Source organism: Oncorhynchus clarkii, chromosome 16 (assembly GCF_045791955.1).
Source record: "Oncorhynchus clarkii lewisi isolate Uvic-CL-2024 chromosome 16, UVic_Ocla_1.0, whole genome shotgun sequence".
In the NCBI taxonomy this organism is placed as follows: Eukaryota; Metazoa; Chordata; class Actinopteri; order Salmoniformes; family Salmonidae; genus Oncorhynchus; species Oncorhynchus clarkii.
The window spans coordinates 26,722,367-26,746,057 of record NC_092162.1 but is presented as its reverse complement, the minus strand read 5'-3'; the positions used below and the strand labels follow the sequence as shown (position 1 = coordinate 26,746,057).

At 43.3% G+C, this 23,691-nt stretch overlaps 1 protein-coding gene across 2 annotated transcripts in view; it reads right to left on the bottom strand.

Moving 5' to 3' along the window:
• LOC139367546 (double C2-like domain-containing protein alpha) overlaps nt 1-23,691 on the bottom strand; it is a 79,002-nt gene that overhangs the window by 28,917 nt on the left and 26,394 nt on the right. Inside the window, exons 2-7 of one of the 2 annotated variants that reach the window (XM_071105795.1) lie at nt 16,512-16,571; nt 12,827-13,182; nt 12,225-12,304; nt 6,271-6,345; nt 5,882-5,991; nt 179-305 (exon numbers count right to left, since the gene is read on the bottom strand). In XM_071105795.1, coding sequence (XP_070961896.1) covers nt 179-305; nt 5,882-5,991; nt 6,271-6,345; nt 12,225-12,304; nt 12,827-13,178 — 744 coding nt within the window. In that variant the 5' untranslated portion in view covers nt 13,179-13,182; nt 16,512-16,571. The remainder of the gene's footprint in view (nt 1-178; nt 306-5,881; nt 5,992-6,270; nt 6,346-12,224; nt 12,305-12,826; nt 13,183-16,511; nt 16,572-23,691) is intronic. The other variant, XM_071105796.1, reaches the window with a different exon arrangement.

Genomic DNA, 23,691 nt, shown 5'->3' with positions numbered 1-23,691 from the left:
TCGCTGTTGGTTTGGATCTGACATTTTGACTTCGGTTTCTGTCTGGTTTTGTTTGGCACGGGGTGGGGAAGAGATGACTCAAGAAGAACTTATGATGTGAGAGAAATTCCTGAAAAAGTCCAATGAAGTGAACTCCATCCCCCCTCCGTCCCTCCGTCCCTCTCTCCCTCTTTCTCACGGGCGGTGGGTGTTCCAGACAAATGTTGAAGCGTTTGGTTTGGTCAGGCTTCACGCGGCGCAGGGCCACCCGCGACTCTCCGATGAACTCGTTATGCGTCAGCTTGTCCTCGTCACACACAGATACCCTGACGGATGGATGGAGGAGAGACAGAAGGAGAGAGAGACAGAAGGAGAGAGAGACAGAAGGAGAGAGAGAGAGAGAGCGAGAGAGACACACACAAGTTAAGCAGAGTTGGTCACTTGTGTCTAACTCAGTCATGACTAAGGGCTCTGTTCAATCTGTAATTTCCGGTTGAGCAGACATGCAGCGTTTACCGTAAATGCAGTCTCCACTAAAGCAGTAACATTGCCTTTAAATTACATTTACCCAGAATGCTAATCTTCCGCGATGCAGATTTAATAGAGCCCTAGGTATAGGGGGGAGGAATAGGGCACAGAGACAAAGAGCGAGAGAGCATACAAGTAGACATGAACATTCAACAAAGTTGGTCATGATTAACTTAACTCAATTATGATGACTAACCATTGACAGGACTGACATGCACTGAATTAGAAAGAAACACAGCCTGTGTAGCAGACGTCATTGTGCGTCGCTTAGCTGTACCAATTCCTTCCGCTCTAGCTCACACCAAGACTAGAACCTGGACATTTGCCTTCCAGTCGCAAGTTTTCAGGCTGAGGAGTGAGATTCACAAATCCACATCTGTTACACCTGCAGGTATAATGCTTTTGAACTCGTTATAAACATGCATTGGCCTTTATAATGTCTTATGTTATGTGTCTCTATGTATCCACATTTCAACTGACTCAAATGGTTGGTATTTTGTCATTAGTCATCATGATGATAAGACATTATGAAGCTTATATGCTCATGACAAGTCTTAAAATGCATTACAACTGTATCATAATTCTGCTCCCGAGTGGAGCAGTGGTCTGATTTCAGAGAGTGAAAGTGCAGCATGCTAAACTAATCTAATCCATATTTATGGGCTCTGCAGTTGTTTTTATATCCTGCCACTATGTCACCTAAATTAGACAAAAACACACATGGAGAAAGAAGAGGGTGGGAGAGATAGAGAGAGGGTGTGCATGTGATATCAAGGCAGAGCGTGGAAGGTGATGAAAGTGAGGGAAAGATGTGGAAAATGAGAGAGAGGCACTGTTTGGATAATCTGGATAGTCCATCTGTACAGATGGTCATAGTATCAACAAACTACTGTTGATAAGCAGCTGCTTGCTAAGGTTATGGTTAGGATTAGAATATGGGTTAGAGTAAGGGTTAAGGTTAGGGTTAGAGTAAGGGTTAAGGTTAGGGTTAGAGTAAGGGTTAAGGTTAGGGTTAGGGTCAGGGTTAGTAGATAGTTGAAATGTTACTGCCTCTCCAAAATAAAGTGTTACCTTCTGTTTTGTATGCACATGCATTTGTGTATGTGTCATTGTGTGTGTGTGTGTGTGTGTGTGTGTGTGTGTGTGTGTGTGTGTGTGTGTGTGTGTGTGTGTGTGTGTGTGTGTGTGTGTGTGTGTGTGTGTGTGTGTGTGTGTGAAAGAGAGAGTGTGTGATAGAATGTGCTGCCTGTTAGTCCACCGACCCGATTGCCTTATTTTCCTCTTTAACTAAATCCTTGATCAAGGGACCAAGATGGCCAAATTGCTGGCCTGGAACTGGGAAGGATGTACTGTACAAATATGCCTGTATCCCAAATGGCACCATATTCCCTATATAATGCCCTACTTTTGACTAGGGCCCATATGGCTCTCGTCAAAAGTAGTGCACTATGTAGGGAATAGGGTGCCATTTAGGACTTTGGTTATGTGAGGTCAGGTGCGAGAGGCCAGTTGCCTGGGGAAACCACTCGATAGCTGTTGAAGGCTCCAGAGATAATTTACACTGTATTGTCTTATTAGCCTTCAGAACACAGGCAACTTTTACTTCACGTCCTCTAGAAGAAAACCAGCGAAACAAACACGTAGAGACAGAGAGACCCAGACAGAGACACAGAGAGAGAGGAGGCAGGGAAAGAGAGAGAGAGAGAGAGATAGCGGGGAGGCAGATAGGGAGTCAGTGAGACAGACAAAAAGAGAGAGAAGCAGACAAAAATGGAGGGGGGAGGAAGGGAGCGACACTATATTGCCCTCAGAATACATGATCAATTTCCTATTACCGTGATGGTGGCTGACATTTTCAGCTCCTTGGCGAACACAATGTCTGTAGCGGTGATGCTGTTTGAATTTAATCCTCGCACTGGGAGAGTGGCAAAACCGAAGCTTCAATCAGTGAAATCATTTATTTAAATGAAGATGCTTCAATCAGTGAAATACGCCAATCCAAACATGCAAATTAACGTACACTATTTATACAAAGGTATCTGGAGAGCCCTTCAAATTAGTGGATTCAGCAATTTCAGCCACACCTGTTGCTGACGTATATAAAATCGCGCAAACAGGCATGCAATCTCCATAGACAAACATTGTCAGTAGAATGACCATACAACGGTACAGCATACAATGACTTTCTAGATGATTCTGTGCTTCCAACTTTGTGGCAACAGTTTGGGGAAGGCCCTTTCCTGTTTCAGCATTACAATGCCCCCGTGCACAAAGCGAGCTCCATACAGAAATGGTTTGTCAAGATTGGTGTGGAAGAACTTGACTGGCCTGTACAGAGCCCTGACCTCAACCCCATTAAACACCTTTGGGGTGAATTGGAACGTCGTCTGTGAGCCAGGCCTATTCTCCCAACATCAGTGGCCGACCTCACTAATGTTCTTGTGGCTGAATGAAAACAAGTGCCAGCAGCAACGTTCCAACATCGAGTGGAAAACCTTCCCAGAATAGTGGAGGCTGTTATAACAGAAAAAGGGGGACCAACTCCATAATGTCCATGAATCAATATATCTCATTCATCTCTATACAATGCCTTCAGAAAGTATTCACACCCCTTGACTTTTTCCACATTTTGCTGTGTAAAATGGATTAATTTGTGATTTTTTTTGTCACTGGTATACAAACAATACCCCATAATGTCAAAGTGGAATTATGTTTTTCAAAATACATTTCAGTCTTCTGTGATGTATATAATTACTATTATATAGCCTGTAGGAAGGGTACCACATGAGGAAGGAGGATGTCTTCCCTGTAACGCACAGCGTTGAGATTGCCTACAATGACAACAAGCTCAGTCCGATGATGCTGTGACACACCGCCCCAGACCATGACGGACCCTCCACCTCCAAATCGATCCCGCTCCAGAGTACAGGCCTCGGTGTAACGCTCATTCCTTCGATGATAAACGCGAATCCGACCATAACCTCTGGTGAGACAAAAAACGCGACTCGTCAGAGAAGAGCACTTTTTGCCAGTCCTGTCTGGTCCAGCGACGGTGGGTTTGTGCCCATAGGCCATGTTGTTGCCGGTGATGTCTGGTGAGGACCTGCCTTACAACAGGCCTACAAGTCCTCAGTCCAGCCTCTGTCAGCCTATTGCGGACAGTCTGAGTACTGATGGAAGGATTGTGCGTTCCTAGTGTAACTCGGGCAGTTGTTGTTGTCATCCTGTACCTGTCCAACAGGTGTGATGTTCGGATGTCCTGATCCTGTGCAGGTGTTGTTACACGTGGTCTGCCACTGCGAGGACGATCAGCTGTCTGACCTGTCTCCCTGTAGCGCTGTCTTAGGTGTCTCACAGTACAGACATTGCAATTTATTGCCCTGGCCACATCTGCAGTCCTCATGCCTCCTTGCAGCATATCTAAGGCACGTTCATGCAGATGAGCAGGGACCCTGGGCATCTGTCTTTTGGTGTTTTTCAGAGTCAGTAGAAAGGCCTCTAGTGTCCTAAGTTTTCGTAACTGTGACCTTAATTGCCTACCGTCTGTAAGCTGTTAGTGTCTTAACGACTGTTCCACAGGTATATGTTCGTTAATTGTTTATGGTTCATTAAACAAGCATGGGAAACAGTGTTTAAACCCTTTGCAATGAAGATCTGTGAAGTTATTTGGATTTTTACGCATTATCTTTGAAAGACACGGTCCTGAAAAAGGGACGTTTCTTTTTTTGCTGAGTTTATATATATATATGATTTATTAAAGTGCCAAAATGGCACCCTATTCCCTACATAGGGCACTATTTTTCAATGCAAACATTTTCTCTCATGCTGGTGACAATCTAATTTCCCACAGGAGATTGATAGTCTATTCTATACAACTGCGTCTCCCACGTGCGGCTTGAAGTCACCCAGACGAACAATCTGAGGCTTTCGTCACTTCTGGGGGAGGGGTCAATGAACTTAAATACCCCCTGGTGATGACTCCGACCTCAATCTGTCACTGCAGCTGAAGAGAGAGAGGGAAGGCGGAAGGGAGTGAGGGAGGGAGGGAGGAGCAGGGAAGGGAGGGCGAGAGATGGAGGGGACAGAGAGAGAGAGGGAGTGAGTGATAGTGAAAGATGCGGTGAGGGAGAGGGAGGGAGGGGAGAGAAAGAGAGGAGGGGAAGACAGAAAAGGGGTTGACAAAACATGCAGATGAGAGTTATACAGACACTGAGAAATGAAAAGAAAGTGTGTTTGTTTGTGTGTGTTTGTTTGTTTGTTTGTTTGTTTGTTTGTTTGTTGTGTCTGTCTGTCTGTCTGTCTGTCTGTCTGTCTGTCTGTGTGAGAGAGAGAGCAAAGAGGACAGAAATAGAAAGGGATCCCAGAGTACAGCGGTGAACGTAAGGCAAAATAAATAGTGGGGGTACACCGTAACGGTAAAACATGAGCCTATCACAATAGGTCAAGAAAACTGTAGCCTATTAAAGCATTATTTATCGTTACAGCCTGTTTTGGAAAAAGGAAAACATGACAATATATTGTCTTTGTCAATACATTGCATTCAGTGGGAAAATGTAGGTGTCAAATGGTTCATGTTTTTTTCAATGGGAAAAGATGACTGTCATATGGTAGACGTTTTTGTTAATGCATTACATTCAATGAGAAAAGATGAGTGTCACAGGGTTGACAGACAGACAGACAGACAGACAGTTTCAAGTATTTTTACATTTTTCATTTAATCTTTATTTAACTAGGCTAGTCAGTTAAGAACTAATTCTTATTTACAATGACGGCCTACACCGGCCAAACCCGGACGACGCTGGGTCAATTGTGTGCCACCCTATGGGACTCCCAATCAAGGTCGGTGGTGATACAGTCTGGATTCGAAACAGGGTGTCTGTAATAACGCATCTAGCACTGAGATGCAGTGCCTAAGATCCTTAGATCACTGCCCCACTCGGGTATCAATCTAAAATAATGTGACAATATTCTTTTCAGAATTAATTCTAACAAGTCACTTGGTTTCTACATCCAATAGAGGTCAAAAATGCTCTTAGGCCAATTGCATTAAAATGTCATATTCCAGGTCATGACCGTCCTCCAGCAGCATCAGATGTCTCTTTCCAATCACCACTGGAAATATGTCGCGAGTGGATGAATGTGCGTAGGTAGTATAGCAAAGGAGCCCTTTGAAGTGATTGTTTGACAATCAGATGAAAACATCATGACTGGCTGTGTTTATGCCACAATATTAGGTAAAACACTTTCTAAGTGAAATTACAAATCTTTACGACTAGGTCCACAGAGATCCTATTGAATGAATAGGGAAAGGGGATACCTAGTCAGTTGGACAACTTAAATCTACTTTTCAACCCTGCCCAAGTATAACACTTACCTGAGTGTCTTTCTGTACATGTCCTCCTCTGTGATGCCCAGGTAGGTGAGTCTTTCATTCCACACAGGGTTCAGGGTGTTGTGCACGATCTTGGTCTTCAGTTTGTTCGCCTGGGAGTGTTGAAGATCACAACAAAGCAGGGTTAAAACAGTAACCGCAAACCATACCCATTTACATTGGCCCTAATGGGCAAAGTGCCAACCTATTTGGGAAACATTTCATGGTACAGGATAACCGTGTCAATAATAAATAACCAGTGGCAAGGGATTTCCCTACTCCAACAATGATTATGTGTAAAAACTCTTAATAGGTGCAAAATAAATGTGACGTTTGATGATAAGGCCATATCAACATACTGTATGTAATATGTGCTAATAACAACAGTGGACCTTGCAGGCTCCTGGGAGCAGGTGCAGCTTGACGTAAGGATCGGCCAGGCCATTGAAATCCATCGGCTTCAGACCCTTGGAGGTAGAGGGGGATGGGGAAAGAAAAAAAGAGGATAGCGAGAGGGAGAAAGAGGGGGGGTAGAGCATGTGGTGGGGAGGAGAGAGAGAATATCAAGTCCAACTGACAACATCGATTGTGCACAGTCGAAGCCCTACACGGGTGGGCATATGAACAATTCATTATGAAACCTCACCAAACATCTATCTTACTATAGTAGAGGATGATAATGGTAGAGGGGGAGGGGACAGGGTAGTACAGGATTACATGTAACGGGGATTGCGTAATCCGAATGCAAATCAAATCAAATCAAATCAAATCAAATTTTATTTGTCACATACACATGGTTAGCAGATGTTAATGCGAGTGTAGCGAAATGCTTGTGCTTCTAGTTCCGACAATGCAGTAATAACAAGTAATCTAACTAACAATTCCAAACTACTGTCTTGTACACAGTGTAAGGGGATAAAGAATATGTACATAAGGATATATGAATGAGTGATGGTACAGAGCAGCATAGGCAAGATACAGTAGATGGTATCGGGTACAGTATGTACAAATGAGATGAGTATGTAAACAAAGTGGCATAGTATAGTATAAAGTGGCTAGTGATACATGTATTACATAAGGATACCGTCGATGAAATAGAGTACAGTATATACGTATGCGTATGAGATGAATAATGTAGGGTAAGTAACATTTATATAAGGTAGCATTGTTTAAAGTGGCTAGTGATATATTTACATCATTTCCCATCAATTCCCATTATTAAAGTGGCTGGAGTTGAGTCAGTGTCAGTGTGTTGGCAGCAGCCACTCAGTGTTAGTGGTGGCTGTTTAACAGTCTGATGGCCTTGAGATAGAAGCTGTTTTTCAGTCTCTCGGTCCCAGCTTTGATGCACCTGTACTGACCTCGCCTTCTGGATGATAGCGGGGTGAACAGGCAGTGGCTCGGGTGGTTGATGTCCTTGATGATCTTTATGGCCTTCCTGTGACATCGGGTGGTGTAGGTGTCCTGGAGGGCAGGTAGTTTGCCCCCGGTGATGCGTTGTGCAGACCTCACTACCCTCTGGAGAGCCTTACGGTTGAGGGCGGTGCAGTTGCCATACCAGGCGGTGATACAGCCCGCCAGGATGCTCTCGATTGTGCATCTGTAGAAGTTTGTGAGTGCTTTTGGTGACAAGCCGAATTTCTTCAGCCTCCTGAGGTTGAAGAGGCGCTGCTGCGCCTTCTTCACGATGCTGTCTGTGTGAGTGGACCAATTCAGTTTGTCTGTGATGTGTATGCCGAGGAACTTAAAACTTGCTACCCTCTCCACTACTGTTCCATCGATGTGGATAGGGGGGTGTTCCCTCTGCTGTTTCCTGAAGTCCACAATCATCTCCTTAGTTTTGTTGACGTTGAGTGTGAGGTTGTTTTCCTGACACCACACTCCGAGGGCCCTCACCTCCTCCCTGTAGGCCGTCTCATCGTTGTTGGTAATCAAGCCTACCACTGTTGTGTCGTCCGCAAACTTGATGATTGAGTTGGAGGCGTGCGTGGCCACGCAGTCGTGGGTGAACAGGGAGTACAGGAGAGGGCTCAGAACGCAACCTTGTGGGGCCCCAGTGTTGAGGATCAGCGGGGAGGAGATGTTGTTGCCTACCCTCACCACCTGGGGGCGGCCCGTCAGGAAGTCCAGTACCCAGTTGCACAGGGCGGGGTCGAGACCCAGGGTCTCGAGCTTGATGACGAGCTTGGAGGGTACTATGGTGTTGAATGCCGAGCTGTAGTCGATGAACAGCATTCTCACATAGGTATTCCTCTTGTCCAGATGGGTTAGGGCAGTGTGCAGTGTGGTTGAGATTGCATCGTCTGTGGACCTATTTGGGCGGTAAGCAAATTGGAGTGGGTCTAGGGTGTCAGGTAGGGTGGAGGTGATATGGTCCTTGACTAGTCTCTCAAAGCACTTCATGATGACGGATGTGAGTGCTACGGGGCGGTAGTCATTTAGCTCAGTTACCTTAGCTTTCTTGGGAACAGGAACAATGGTGGCCCTCTTGAAGCATGTGGGAACAGCAGACTGGTATAGGGATTGATTGAATATGTCCGTAAACACACCGGCCAGCTGGTCTGCGCATGCTCTGAGGGCGCGGCTGGGGATGCCATCTGGGCCTGCAGCCTTGCGAGGGTTAACACGTTTAAATGTCTTACTCACCTCGGCTGCAGTGAAGGAGAGACCGCATGTTTTCGTTGCAGGCCGTGTCAGTGGCACTGTATTGTCCTCAAAGCGGGCAAAAAAGTTATTTAGTCTGCCTGGGAGCAAGACATCCTGGTCCGTGACTGGGCTGGGTTTCTTCCTGTAGTCCGTGATTGACTGTAGACCCTGCCACATGCCTCTTGTGTCTGAGCCGTTGAATTGAGATTCTACTTTGTCTCTGTACTGGCGCTTAGCTTGTTTGATAGCCTTGCGGAGGGAATAGCTGCACTGTTTGTATTCGGTCATGTTACCAGACACCTTGCCCTGATTAAAAGCAGTGGTTCGCGCTTTCAGTTTCACACGAATGCTGCCATCAATCCACGGTTTCTGGTTAGGGAATGTTTTAATCGTTGCTATGGGAACGACATCTTCAACGCACGTTCTAATGAACTCGCACACCGAATCAGCGTATTCGTCAATGTTGTTATCTGACGCAATACGAAACATCTCCCAGTCCACGTGATGGAAGCAGTCTTGGAGTGTGGAGTCAGCTTGGTCGGACCAGCGTTGGACAGACCTCAGCGTGGGAGCCTCTTGTTTTAGTTTCTGTCTGTAGGCAGGGATCAACAAAATGGAGTCGTGGTCAGCTTTTCCGAAAGGGGGGCGGGGCAGGGCCTTATATGCGTCGCGGAAGTTAGAGTAACAATGGTCCAAGGTCTTTCCTCCCCTGGTTGCGCAATCGATATGCTGATAAAATTTGGGGAGTCTTGTTTTCAGATTAGCCTTGTTAAAATCCCCAGCTACAATGAATGCAGCCTCCGGATAAATTGTTTCCAGTTTGCAGAGAGTTAAATAAAGTTCGTTCAGAGCCATCGATGTGTCTGCTTGGGGGGGGATATATACGGCTGTGATTATAATCGAAGAGAATTCTCTTGGTAGATAATGCGGTCTACATTTGATTGTGAGGAATTCTAAATCAGGTGAACAGAAGGATTTGAGTTCCTGTATGTTTCTTTCATCGCACCATGTCACGTTAGTCATAAGGCATACGCCCCCGCCCCTCTTTTTACCAGAAAGATGTTTTTTCCTGTCTGCGCGATGCGTGGAGAAACCTGTTGGCTGCACCGCTTCGGATTGCGTCTCTCCAGTAAGCCACGTTTCCGTGAAGCAAAGAACGTTACAGTCTCTGATGTCCCTCTGGAATGCTACCCTTGCTCGGATTTCATCAACCTTGTTGTCAAGAGACTGGACATTGGCAAGAAGAATGTCAAGTAACTGTAATCAGCGCAAATACCCCCAAACAATCTGATTACAGTTACATTCTTAAAAACAGCTGATTACATTTGGGATTACTTAGTATCGAGAGGGAAAATTGATCAAACTTTGTCAGCGTTGCTGTCATTTAGAGCACCCTCAAGATTCTAACATGCTCTGAAATATCATAGTGTTCTGCTGATTGCCCATCAACGGTGGATGGCTTCTAATTGTATTCAAACTGGTTGAATGAATAGGCAAGACTTCCAAAACATTTTACACCTGGCCTTCTGGTCAATCAGACTGCTTTGTAGCAGTCCACTTTCACTATCTCTCTCTCTTTCCTTTGTGTGCTCCATTGCGGGATCATTTTTGCCGTTTTACCTTGCGATTTATTTATTGCGCAATGACTCGAAAGCAACAACTGTTGTTACTGTAAATGAGAAGAGGGTCCCAGCTTTCTTTTGGTCAGAATGTTATTTATCAACTCTTAATATTGACCAAAGGGTACTCACGTCAGCCATTCAACTTGAGTGAGTGCATAGGCCTATTCATTAAATTTACTGATATCAATTACACGGCTAACTATTAGTAGCCTAAATATTAGGCTAGCGTTTCCCAAACTATGTCCCGGTGACCTCAAGGTTTTTTTTTGTCCCTAACTCTTCACAGCTGAAACAAATAATAAACTCATCATAAAGCTTAGATTATTTTAATCAGCTATGTAGTGCTAGGGTAAAAAACTAAATGTGCACCCCTTCGGGGTCTTCAGGACCAGGTTTGGGGAAAGCTGGGCTAGGCTTTATTATCTAACTAACCACTTCCTCAGGTGCTGAATTAGCCCCCAAATGAATTAACCTATGGAATATTAGTGTCCAAAGAGTTGTAGACACTAATCTAGTGAACAAAAAAAATAAGACAATTCTGGAGCCCTGTTTCGATAATAAAATCGTAGCACCAATTGCCTGATATTGTCAAACCCAACATTCATGACAATCGCTGTTTAAAGTTTCAAATAAAAATACCTGGAATCATGCATTCCTGCTTGGACATGTTAGATTAAAGGCCCGGTGCATTCAAAAACTTGATTTACCTGTGTTTATATATATTTCCACGCTAGGAGGTTGGAATAATACTGTGACATTTTTAAAAAGGATTACAACGTGCTTTTAGTGAACAAGCTCTTTGAAATGTTGGAGTTTTGGCTGGCCATCACCAGGCGGTAAATTAGTGAATTATAGGACGTCATGCTCTCACACAAGTCCCCAATTTGGAAATAGTCATATTATTAAATTAAATAATGCTACGTTAGGTACAAACTTTTAAAACATTTTCAAATATGTTGGGGTGTTAGAAGTGAACGTAATCCTAAAGTATTCAGATTACGTTACTCATTTTGAGTAATCCAAAGGATTATATTACTGATTACTTCATTGTCATGTAACTGTTATCAGTAACAGACTACATTTTTCAAGTAATCTGCCCAACCCTGGGCAGGTATACTGTGGAGAGAGAGGAGTGGGGTGGTGTTTTGTGTTTTGAAACAAGAGGTGGGTTGGGGGGTAGAAAGGGAGCTCCATGCTGAGGGTAGAAAAGAGGTTGGCAGGCAGTGGTGTAAAGTAAAGTAAAAAATACTTTAAAGTACTACTCAAGTAGTTTTTTGAGGTATCTGTACTTTACTATTTATATTTTTGACAACTTTTAATATTACTTCACGACATTCCTAAAGAAAAGTATGTACTTTTTACACCAAACATTTTTCCTGGCTCCCATTACATTTTGAATTCTTAACAGGACAGGAAAATGGTCCAATTCAAACACATACCAAGAGAACGTCCCTGGTCATCCCTACTGCCTCTGATCTGGTGGACTCACTAAACAGAGAACGTCCCTGGTCATCCCTACCGCCTCTGATCTGGTGGACTCACTAAACAGAGAACGTCCCTGGTCATCCCTACCGCCTCTGATCTGGTGAACTCACTAAACAGAGAACGTCCCTGGTCATCCCTACCGCCTCTGATCTGGTGGACTCACTAAACAGAGAACGTCCCTGGTCATCCCTCTGCCTCTGATCTGGTGGACTCACTAAACAGTGAGTCCGCCAATGTGCCCCTGGCTATCCGTAAATGTAAAAAAAAACAAGAAAATGATGCCATCTGATTTGCTTTATATAAGGAATTAGATATGATTATGCTTTTACTTTTGATACTTTTGTATATTTTAGCAATTACATTTACTTTTGATACTTACAGTAAGTATATTTAAAACCAAATACTTTTAGACTTTTACTCAAGTAGTATTTTACTGAGTGACTTTTACTTGAGTCATTTTCTATTAAGGTATCTTTACTTTTACTCAAGTATGACAATTGGGTACTTTTTCCACCACTAGTGGCAGGTGGAGGATAGAGAGAGATGCTTGGAGAGAACAGTTTCTCTGAGACTGGGGGTTTGAGTGTAGCTACCTTGGCTTTGATTACGGTGCAGTGTAAGGAGCTGGTGGCTCGCTCATACAGCAGGTCAAACTCCAATGTCCCCAAGGCGGCTGAAAGACAGTAACAGAAATACGACTTTAATGTATGATTCCTTTATCCCACAAATCTATGTTATGGTTCTGGTCTCCACCCCATTACTTCACTTCATTACTCAACCACGTTACTTCATTTTTTTTACACCCTGATACTTTATCCTTGTTACTCCGTTACGCCACCATGTTACTCCATCCGTGTTACTCTACTCTGTTACTTCACTCTGTTACTCCACTCTGTTACTCCACTCTGTAATTTCGCCCTGTTAACTCCATCATGTTACTCCACCCCGTTGTTCCACTCTGTTTCTTTACCCTATTACTTCCCTCTGTTATTCCCCTCTGTTATGTCACCCTGTTAGTCCACCCCATTACTCCACTCAATTACTCTACCCTCTTACTCCACTCTGTTACTCCACTGTGTTTCTACACCCACTTACTCCACCCTGTGCGACCCACTTACTCCACCCTGGGTATGTACTGCATTACTCTACCCTGTTGCTCCACTCTGATACTCCACTCCATAACCCTTCCACTCACTGCTGTCATCGCTGTCACAGCTGTCAATCTCGATTGATGTGTCCATGCTACCCATGGCCGACAACGTGCCCCCTCCACCGTCTCCCGTTGCCCCCGCCAACAGTGGGGACAACAGGCCACCGCCGCCCCCTCCTCCTCCCCCTACTGCCCCTCCTCCGCTGCTGGGGCTGAGCGTGGAAGGAAATCCAGATGGATTGGCTGGATTCAACTCAGAGACGGAGGAAGTGGGCGAGAGGCGGGGAAAGTAGGCAGAGATCTGTCGTATGGGGCGGATTGGCCCGGGACAGACGTCAATGGCCATGTGTTCCTGGATGGAGATGGTCAGGCGCTTGTTTCCCTTTCGCACAGTCATAGGGCTGGTGGGGGAAAGAAACAGTTGTTATAGTCAGGGAATAGACACAAATCATGATATTGACCTTGAGGATATATTCAGTTGTGGTACTTAGTCTTTGATGACATCTGATCCTTTTTTCCATCTAACCACTTTGTGTTTTCCAACTCAGTCCCGGGGTTGTACGTATCAAGCGATTCAGTGTAAGTTTCCACATTTTGTTGTGTTACAAAGTGGGATTAAAATGGATTTAATTGTAATTTTTTGTCAACGATCTACACAAAATACTAACAACATTAACATTTGTAAAAAAATAAAAAAAATAAAACATATACAGTATATCTTCATTAGATAAGTATTCATGTTAGATACGCATTCATGAGTCAATCCACTTTTGGCGGTGATTACAGCAGTGAGTCTTAGCGATTTCTACACCTGGATTGCGCAACATTTATCATTTTCAAAATTCTTCAAGCTCTGCCAAATTTGGTTGTTGATCAATGCTAGACAACCATTTTCAGGTCTTGCCATAGATTTCAAGCAGATTTAGGTCAAAACTGTAACTTGGTCACTCAGGAACAATCACTGTCTTCTTGGTAAGCAACTCCAGTGTACAGTGCCTTGCGAAAGTATTCGGCCCCCTTGAACTTTGTGACCTTTTGCCACATTTCAAGCTTCAAACATAAAGATATAAAACTGTATTTTTTTGTGAAGAATCAACAACAAGTGGGACACAATCATGAAGTGGAACGACATTTATTGGATATTTCAAACTTTTTTAACAAATCAAAAACTGAAAAATTGGGCGTGCAAAATTATTCAGCCCTTTTACTTTCAGTGCAGCAAACTCTCTCCAGAAGTTCAGTGAGGATCTCTGAATGATCCAATGTTGACCTAAATGACTAATGATGATAAATACAATCCACCTGTGTGTAATCAAGTCTCCGTATAAATGCACCTGCACTGTGATAGTCTCAGAGGTCCGTTAAAAGCGCAGAGAGCATCATGAAGAACAAGGAACACACCAGGCAGGTCCGAGATACTGTTGTGAAGAAGTTTTGGATACAAAAAGATTTCCTAAGCTTTAAACATCCCAAGGAGCACTGTGCAAGCGATAATATTGAAATGGAAGGAGTATCAGACCACTGCAAATCTACCAAGACCTGGCCGTCCCTCTAAACTTTCAGCTCATACAAGGAGAAGACTGATCAGAGATGCAGCCAAGAGGCCCATGATCACTCTGGATGAACTGCAGAGATCTACAGCTGAGGTGGGAGACTCTGTCCATAGGACAACAATCAGTCGTATATTGCACAAATCTGGCCTTTAAGGAAGAGTGGCAAGAAGAAAGCCATTTCTTTAAGATATCCATAAAAAGTATCGTTTAAAGTTTGCCACAAGCCACCTGGGAGACACACCAAACATGTGGAAGAAGGTGCTCTTGTCAGATGAAACCAAAATTGAACTTTTTGGCAACAATGCAAAACGTTATGTTTGGCGTAAATTTAAAACAGCTCATCACCCTGAACACACCATCCCCACTGTCAAACATGGTGGTGGCAGCATCATGGTTTGGGCCTGCTTTTCTTCAGCAGGGACAGGGACAGTTAAAATTGATGGGAAGATGGATGGAGCCAAATACAGGACCATTCTGGAAGAAAACCTGATGGAGTCTGCAAAAGACCTGAGACTGGGACGGAGATTTGTCTTCCAACAAGACAATGATCCAAAACATAAAGCAAAATCTACAATGGAATGGTTCAAAAATAAACATATCCAGGTGTTAGAATGGCAAAGTCAAAGTCCAGACCTGAATCCAATCGAGAATCTGTGGAAAGAACTGAAAACTGCTGTTCACAAATGCTCTCCATCCAACCTCACTGAGCTCGAGCTGTTTTGCAAGGAGGAATGGGAAAAAATGTCAGTCTCTCGATGTGCAAAACTGATAGAGACATACCCCAAGCGACTTACAGCTGTAATCGCAGCAAAAGGTGGCGCTACAAAGTATTAACTTAAGGGGGCTGAATAATTTTGCACGCCCAATTTTTCAGTTTTTGATTTGTTAAAAATGTTTGAAATATCCAATAAATGTCGTTCCACTTCATGATTGTGTCCCACTTGTTGTTGATTCTTCACAAAAAAATACAGTTTTATATCTTTATGTTTGAAGCCTGAAATGTGGCAAAAGGTCGCAAAGTTCAAGGGGGCCGAATACTTTCGCAAGGCACTGTAGATTTGGCCTTGTGTTTCAGGTTATTGTCCCGCTGAAAGGTGAACTAATCTTCCAGTGTCTGGTGGAAAGCAGATGAAACCAGATTTTCCTCTAGGATTTTGCCCGTGCTCAAATCCATTCCGTTTCTTTTTTATCCTGAAAAACGATTACAAGCATACCCATAACATGATGCAGCCACCACTATGCTTGAAAATATGGAGAGTGGCACTCAATGTGTTGCATTGGATTTGCCCCAAACATAACACTTTTTCTATTCAGGACAAAATGTTTATTGTTTTGCAAAACAATGTGTAGTATTACTTTAGTGCCTTGTTACAAACACGATGCATGTTGTGGAATAATTGTGATTTGTACAGGCTTCCTTCTTTTCACTTTGTCAATTAGGTTATTAGTGTGGAGTAACTACAAAACTCTAACTGTTTTCACCATTGGTCTCACAGCAAAATCCCTGGGCGGTTTCCTTCCTCTCCGGCAACTGAGTTAGGAAGGACGCCTTTATCTTTGCAGTGACTAGGTGTATTAATACACCATCCAAAGTGTATTTAATAAGAACATACGCACATCCAGGTACTTTCCGCAGGAGCTGGAGTTGTAGGCAAACTCATGGAAAACACTGCTGCTCATGCTCCCAGGTGAAATTTATTAACAACGTTTCGACCCTTAGGTCTTAATCAGGCATCCATATCCCCGGTGGGGGTGGAAGGTCCTATATACGTATAGGGGCAGTACTCAGTGACATCACTTCCTGAAACAGGAGGTGAATTCTTTAAAAAATATATTTTCACAATATTAACATTAAATGTATCAAAATATATGATCATACACAGGGAATGTGATCAATATTTACAGTAATATACATACAATATTCAATTTAGATTTTTTTTTTAAACAACTAGACATATTGAAACTATAGAAACAGTTCCAAGTCAAACTCCTCATTAAGGCCAAGAGGAGACAGTGTGTTGAGCCTGTGGATCCAGAAAGATTCCCTTTGAAGAAGTTTCCTCTCAATGTCCCCTCCTCTGTGTGACATCTTGACCATTTCTATTCCAATTTATCTCAGAGAGCTAATAGGATGTCCAGCTTGTACAAAATGAGAAGTAACTGGATTTTTGTCTCACCTGTCCGTATATTGCTGCGGTGCTCACTGATCCGTGTCTTAAGGCTTCTATGGGTTTTACCTATGTAAGACAGACCACAAGGACATTTCAACATGTAAATACTATTGGTGGAAATGCAGGTAATCAGGCCCTTGATCACCCACCTCTGTGGGGTGGTGGAGTGGTGTAAATGAGTTGCATTTGTAGGTAAAGCTGCATTGAGCACATTGGCCACATTTGTAATTACCCTCCAGAACCTTGTCCAAAAACGTATCCCTTTTCTCTGGTGGGTAATCAGATTTAACCACAATATCTCTCACGTTGGGGGTCTTTTAAAACCCATGCGTGGGGGATATTTAAAAATGGGTTTCAATTGAGGGTCAGTATCAATAATGTACCAGTGTTTCCTGATACTGTCCTTAAATGCCTTAAATGCCCAATGGTGAGTATTGGGTAAAGCACGATTGGCCATGTTCTGATTTTTCTTTTACTTTTGTGTTAATCCTTCAAAACAATCATTGGAATGTTTTACCCAATTGTCTTTGTACCCCCTTTCCTTAAATCTTTGTGTGAGGTCCGTGGTCTGTTTCTGATAAGAAGCATCAGAGCTGCATATTCTTCTGATACAACTGAATTGACTTATAGGGAGACTTTTAAAAAGTGGACATGGATGAAAGCTGTTACCTCTAAGTAGGGTATTTCTGTCCGTAGGTTTCCTATAGAGATCTGTAGAGGGAGGGTTTGTCCTTAATAACTGTCACATCAAGAAAACTGATTTGTGATAGGTCATAGTTAATGGTGAAGTGAAGGTGTTAATTCATAGTCTTTAGGTAAGTGTCACACCCTGATCTGTTTCACCTGTCTTTGTGATTGTCTCCACCCGCCTCCAGGTGTCGCCCATCTTCCCCATTATCCCCTGTGTTTTTAGACCTGTGTTCTCTGCTAGTCTGTTGCCAGTTCATCATGTTTGTTTAAGCCAACCAGAGTTTTGTGTCTCAGCTCCTGTTTTTTCCAGTTTCTCTTTTCTCGCCCTCCTGCTTTTGACCCTGTCCTGACTCTGAGCCCACCTGCCTGACCACTCTGCCTGCCCCTGAGCCTGCCTGCCGACCTGTACCGTTGCCCACCTCTGGATTACCGACCTCTGCCTGACGCCGAGTCTGCCTGCCGCCGAGTACTGTTGCCCCACCTCTGTTTTACTGACCCCTGCCTGCCTTGACCTGTCTATTGCCTGCCCCTGTTGGGATATTAAACTATTGTTTATTCGATGCGGTCTGCATCTGGGAATTCCAAAAGTTCTTCCTGGGCGCCTGTATAGATCACAAATGTCATCCAAATATCTCGGAATTAGGAGAATATTGGGGAGAAAAGGGTTAACGTCTGGATTCAGCACCACCTGTTTTTCAAACATTCCTAGATATAGGAGAGCATAATTAGGAGCCATAGTGCTCCCCATCGCTGTCCCTTTGGTCTGAAGGAAAAAGTCTCCCCTGAAAATAAAATAGTTGGAGGTTAGTACCAGTTCAGCCAAGTCCACAGTACAATTGGTGCTGGGTACAGCATTAGGAGGACATTCATTGAGTAGGAACTTGAGGGCCCCTAGGCCGCCCTGATGGGGGATGTTTAGTATATAGACTGGTAACATCAAAAGTACACAATAGAATTTTCAGGTATATGGTCCACAGATTTCCAAAAATGTATCAAATTAATAGTCTCTAGTATACGTGGGGAGGGAGATCGCCCAGGGTTTCACAAAATGGTCAACAAAGGTAGAGATATTATCTGTCAGAGATCCATTACTACTCACAGTGGGCCTGCCTGGTATAGGTGGTGTCATGCTCTTGTGAATTTTGGGTAGAGAGTATTAATACAGGTGTGGTTGGGCAGTCAACTTTCATAAACTCATTTGGTCTTTGCAATTTCCCCTTCACTCATACATTTTGTCAGAGACTTGAATTGATTCGTTTGGTCCTTTATTTTTCAGTTCCATAAGAGATTCTTTCTCTGCTTTGGACATATTGTGGAATACCCTCTTTTTTTTCTTAGCCAGGAGATTATGTACATCTTTCTTATCTAGGCGGCAATATGTTTCGAGGGTTGTCTTTTAGGTGGTAAAAATGTGCTTTTCCTCTTAAAATATGTATTTTCCCTTGTCATGTCCTCAGGGCGAGAGTCAGGTTCATTGTCATTCAGGTTATCAATGGGAAAAACATTAGCACTGTTTCCTGTCTGGTTACTAATAGAGTTCAATAGATTAACATTGGCAGGTGCATAGGGAACTTAGCCAATCTCAAACTGAGGAAACTTTTGAAAGTCTATAACTGTATCAAAGTCCTTGGCCTGAGATGTTGGGAAAATGATCCCTTACCTAGGGCAGATGAACATGTATCAGATACGGTAATAAACCTGTCCAACAGGTGTGTCTTTTGCTGGTGCGGGAATTTCGGGTGTTACCGTCTTCGTACGTAGTCCTCTCCTGCATTTCTTGCGGGGACGCAGGGTTGGCGGGGGTCGTGATGACGGCCTATTCGATGACGTCGTCCATCGGGATTCCCCAAAAAGGAAGACGTTCCGGCTCTGGATTGGTCACTGGAGTCAGATGTGAGGGAGTTGGTTGATCGCCACATTAATGGCCCTCTAGGATTATGGCTGGGCTGGCATATACCCTTCCAGCTTGCTTGTGGGGGAGTGCCAATCGGCACTCCAGTCTCCGGCCATCCCTCCAAAAATATACCTTCTACTCCTTGTAGTATCACGCTCAAACTTTTTCCGCTTGTTTGTCTTTTTGAAGGTTTAACACAGTTGGAAAGCCTTCAACCAAATGTTTTAAAAAATCAGAACATGTCCCATCATGCTTTACCCAATACTCACCATTGGGGAAGGCATTTAAGGACAGTATCAGGAAGCACTGGTATATTATTGATATTGACCCTCAATTGAATCCTATTTTTAAATATCCCCCACATACAGTGGGGAGAACAAGTATTTGATACACTGCCGATTTTGCAGGTTTTCCTACTTACAAAGCATGTAGAGGTCTGTAATTTTTATCATAGGTACACTTCAACTGTGAGAGACGGAATCAAAAATCCAGAAAATCACATTGTATGATTTTTAAGTAATTCATTTTCATTTTATTGCATGACATAAGTATTTGATACATCAGAAAATCAGACCCAAATATTTGGTACAGAAACCTTTGTTTGCAATTATAGAGATCATACGTTTCCTGTAGTTCTTGACCAGGTTTGCACACACTGCAGCAGGGATTTTGGCCCACTCCTCCATACAGACCTTCTCCAGATCCTTCAGGTTTCGGGGCTGATACTGGGCAATACAGACTTTCAGCTCCCTCCAAAGATTTTCTATTGGGCTCAGGTCTGGAGACTGGCTAGGCCACTCCAGGACCTTGAGATGCTTCTTACGGAGCCACTCCTTAGTTGCCCTGGCTGTGTGTTTCGGGTCGTTGTCATGCTGGAAGACCCAGCCACGACCCATCTTCAATGCTCTTACTGAGGGAAGGAGGTTGTTGGTCAAGATCTCGTGATACATGGCCCCATCCAGCCTCCCCTCAATACGGTGCAGTCGTCCTGTCCTCCTTGCAGGAAAGCTTCCCCAAAGAATGATGTTTCCACCTCCATGCTTCACAGTTGGGATGGTGTTCTTGGGGTTGTACTCATCCTTCTTCTTCCTCCAAACACGGCGAGTGGAGTTTAGACCAAAAAGCTCTATTTTTGTCTCATCAGACCACATGACCTTCTCCCATTCCTCCTCTGAATCATCCAGATGGTTATGGCAAACTTCAGACGGGCCTGGACATGCGCTGGCTTGAGCAGGGGGACCTTGCGTGCGCTGCAGGATTTTAATCCATGATGGCGTAGTGTGTTGGTCTTGGCCATTGTGGAGAGGTTGGAGTCTGTTTGATTGAGTGCGTGGACAGGTGTCTTTTATACAGGTAACGAGTTCAAACAGGTGCAGTTAATACAGGTAATGAGTGGAGAACAGGAGGGCTTCTTAAAGAAAAACTAACAGGTCTGTGAGAGCCGGAATTCTTACTGGTTGGTAGGTGATCAAATACTTATGTCATGCAATAAAATGCAAATTAATTACTTAAAAATCATACAATGTGATTTTCTAAATTTTTGTTTTAGATTCCATCTCTCACAGTTGAAGTGAACCTATGATAAAAAATACAGACCTCTACATGCTTTGTAAGTAGGAAAACCTGCAAAATCGGCAGTGTACCAAATACTTGTTCTTCCCACTGTATGGGTTTTAAAAGACCCCCAAACGTGAGAGATATTCCGGTTAAATCTGATTGCCCACCAGAGAAAAGGGAAACTTTTTTGGACAAGGTTCCGGAAGGTAATTACAAATGTGGCCAATGTACTCAACGCAGCTTTACGTACAAATGCAACTCATTTAATTGAATTCCACTTTGATATTATGGGGTATTGTGTGCAGGCCAGTGACAAAAACATCTACATTTAATAAATGTTTAATTCAGGCTGTAACACAACAAAATGTGGAAAAAGTCAGTGAATACTTTCTGAAGGCACTGTAAAAGGTGAAATTGATTCTGAATTATCAGTCCAGCCATGGGGCCAGGATTGATAATTTACCTGTTTTACACAGTGCTTTCAAATATTCTGCACACATACAAGTATTTGATAAGTCCCTCAGTCGAACACAGATTCAACCACAAAGACCAGGGAGGTTTTCCACTGCCTCACAAAGAAGGGCACATATTGGTAAAAATATAAAAAGCAGACATGAATATCCCCTTGAGCATGTATCACTACACCTAGTCACTACAAAGATACAGGCGTCCTTCTAAATTCAGTTGCCGGAGAGGAAGGAAACCACTCAGGGATTTCACCACAAGGCCAATGGTGACTTTAAAACAGTTATAGAAGAAAACTGAGGATGGATCAACAATATTGCAGTTACTCCAAAATACTAGGAAGGAAGTCTGTACAGAATAAAAATATTCCAAAACATGGATCCTGTTCACAACAAGGCACTAAAGTACAACTGCAAAAAATGCATCAAAGCCATTCACTTTTTGTCGTAAATACAAAGTGTGGTTTACTTGACACCTACATTACATGACCAAAATTATACACCTGCTCGTCAAACATTTCATTCCAAAATCATGGGCATTAATATGGAGCTGGCCACCACTATGCTGCTATAACAGCCTCCACTCTTCTGGGAAGGCTTTCTACTAGATGTTGAAACGTTGCGCTGGGGACTTGCTTCCAGTCAGCCACAAGAGCATTAGTGCGGTCGGGAACTGATGTTGGGCGATTAGGCCTGGCGTGCAGTTGGCATTCCAATTCATCCCAAAGGTGTTCGATGGGGTTGAGGTCAGGGCTCTGTGTAGGCAGTCAAGTTCTTCCACACCAATCTCGACAAACCATTTCTGTATGGACCTCGCTTTGTGCACGGAGGTAATGCTTTTGTCACGACTTCCGCCGAAGTTGGTGCCTCTCCTTGTTCGGGCATCCATCGATCTACATTTCTTTTTCCATTGGTTTTGTCTTGATTGTACACACCTGCTTTCCATTACGTTATAATTGATTCCCTATTTAACCCTCTGGTTCCATCATGGTTTTGTGCTTGTTTATTGTTGTCAAGTTGTCTCGTTAATGTGCTCTGGATATTCGTTTTCCTTGATAGAAGACTGTTTGTTGAGTAAAGTTACAATTATTACTCATCTCTGTGTCCTGCGCCTGACTCCACCTTACCCACAGCACCTAGACTATTTACAGTCTTGCTGAAATGGGAAAGGGCCTTCTCTGAACTGTTGCCACAAAGTTGGAAGCAGAGAACCGTCTAGAATGCCATTGTATGCTGTAGCGTTAAGATTTTCCTTCACTGGAACTAAGGAGCTTAGCCATAAAAGAAGCCCCAGACCATTATTCCTCCTCCACCAAACCTTAAAGTTGACACTATGCATTGAGGCAGGTAGCGTTCTCCTGGCATCAGCCAAACCCAGATTTATCTGTCGGACTGCCAGCTGGTGAAGCGTGATTCATCACTCCAGAGAACGCATTTCCACTGCTCCAAATTTCAATGGCAGCGAGCTTTACATCACTCCAGCCTACACTTGGCGTTGCGCTTACTGATCTTAGACTTTTGTGTGGCTGTTAGGCCATGGAAACCCATTTCATGAAGCTGCCGACTAACAATTCTTGATTATTGTGCTGACATTGCTTCCAAAGGCAGTTTGAAACTCAATCATGAGTGTTGCAACCAAGGACAGACAACTTTTATGTGCTTCAACACTCGGCGATCCTGTTCTGTGAGCTCGTGTGGCCTACCATTTTGAGGCTGAGCCGTTGTTGCTCCTAGACGTTTCCACTTCACAATAACAGCACTTATAGTTGACCGGGGCAGCTCTAGCAGGGCAACAATTTGACAAATTGACTCCCATCCTACGACGGTGCCAGGTTGAAAATAACTGATATTTTCAGTAAGGCCATTCTACTGCCTATGTGTGTCTTTGGAGATTGCATGGCCGTGTGCTCGATTTTATACATCGGTCAGCAAGTGTCCACAAACTTTTTTATGTATAGTGTAGCTTCATAATTCATTATAGCGCAGTCATAATTATGTCATAATATGTCATAACAGCGGACATAATTTGTCATAACCCGTCATAATATGGTCATAACACTGTCATGACCCATATATTTACAGTTGTTGTGACATACTGTATATTGTGTTATTTTATGTCTAGTTATGACGCCTACATAAGAGTGTCAAAACCCAAATTTTTTCAAATCCGCTTTTTATCTGCCAGGAAGTTTCCTTTAGTTTGAATGTTTGTTTCTTAAATCCTTTGTTGTTGATGTAATTAATTCTTTACAGTCGTTTTATTTCATTGTATTTTGAATAACTTCTAGAAAATACACTTCGTGACATTGTCATAAAGCATTATGACCATCGCGTGTGTCACTTTGCTGGGACTAAGAAAATGATAATGATAATTTAATATTGTCAATTTCATAAAATGTTATTAAATAAAAATACTGTTGACAAGTAGGCTATGATGTAATGGAATGTTTTGCCTTCTGTGGTAGGTTTTACGTGTTTTGACACTTATGTAGGTGTCATAACCAGCCGTAAAATAACGCAATATATCTCACAACAGGTCTAAATATAGAAGTCATGACAGTGTTATGACACGTTATGTCAG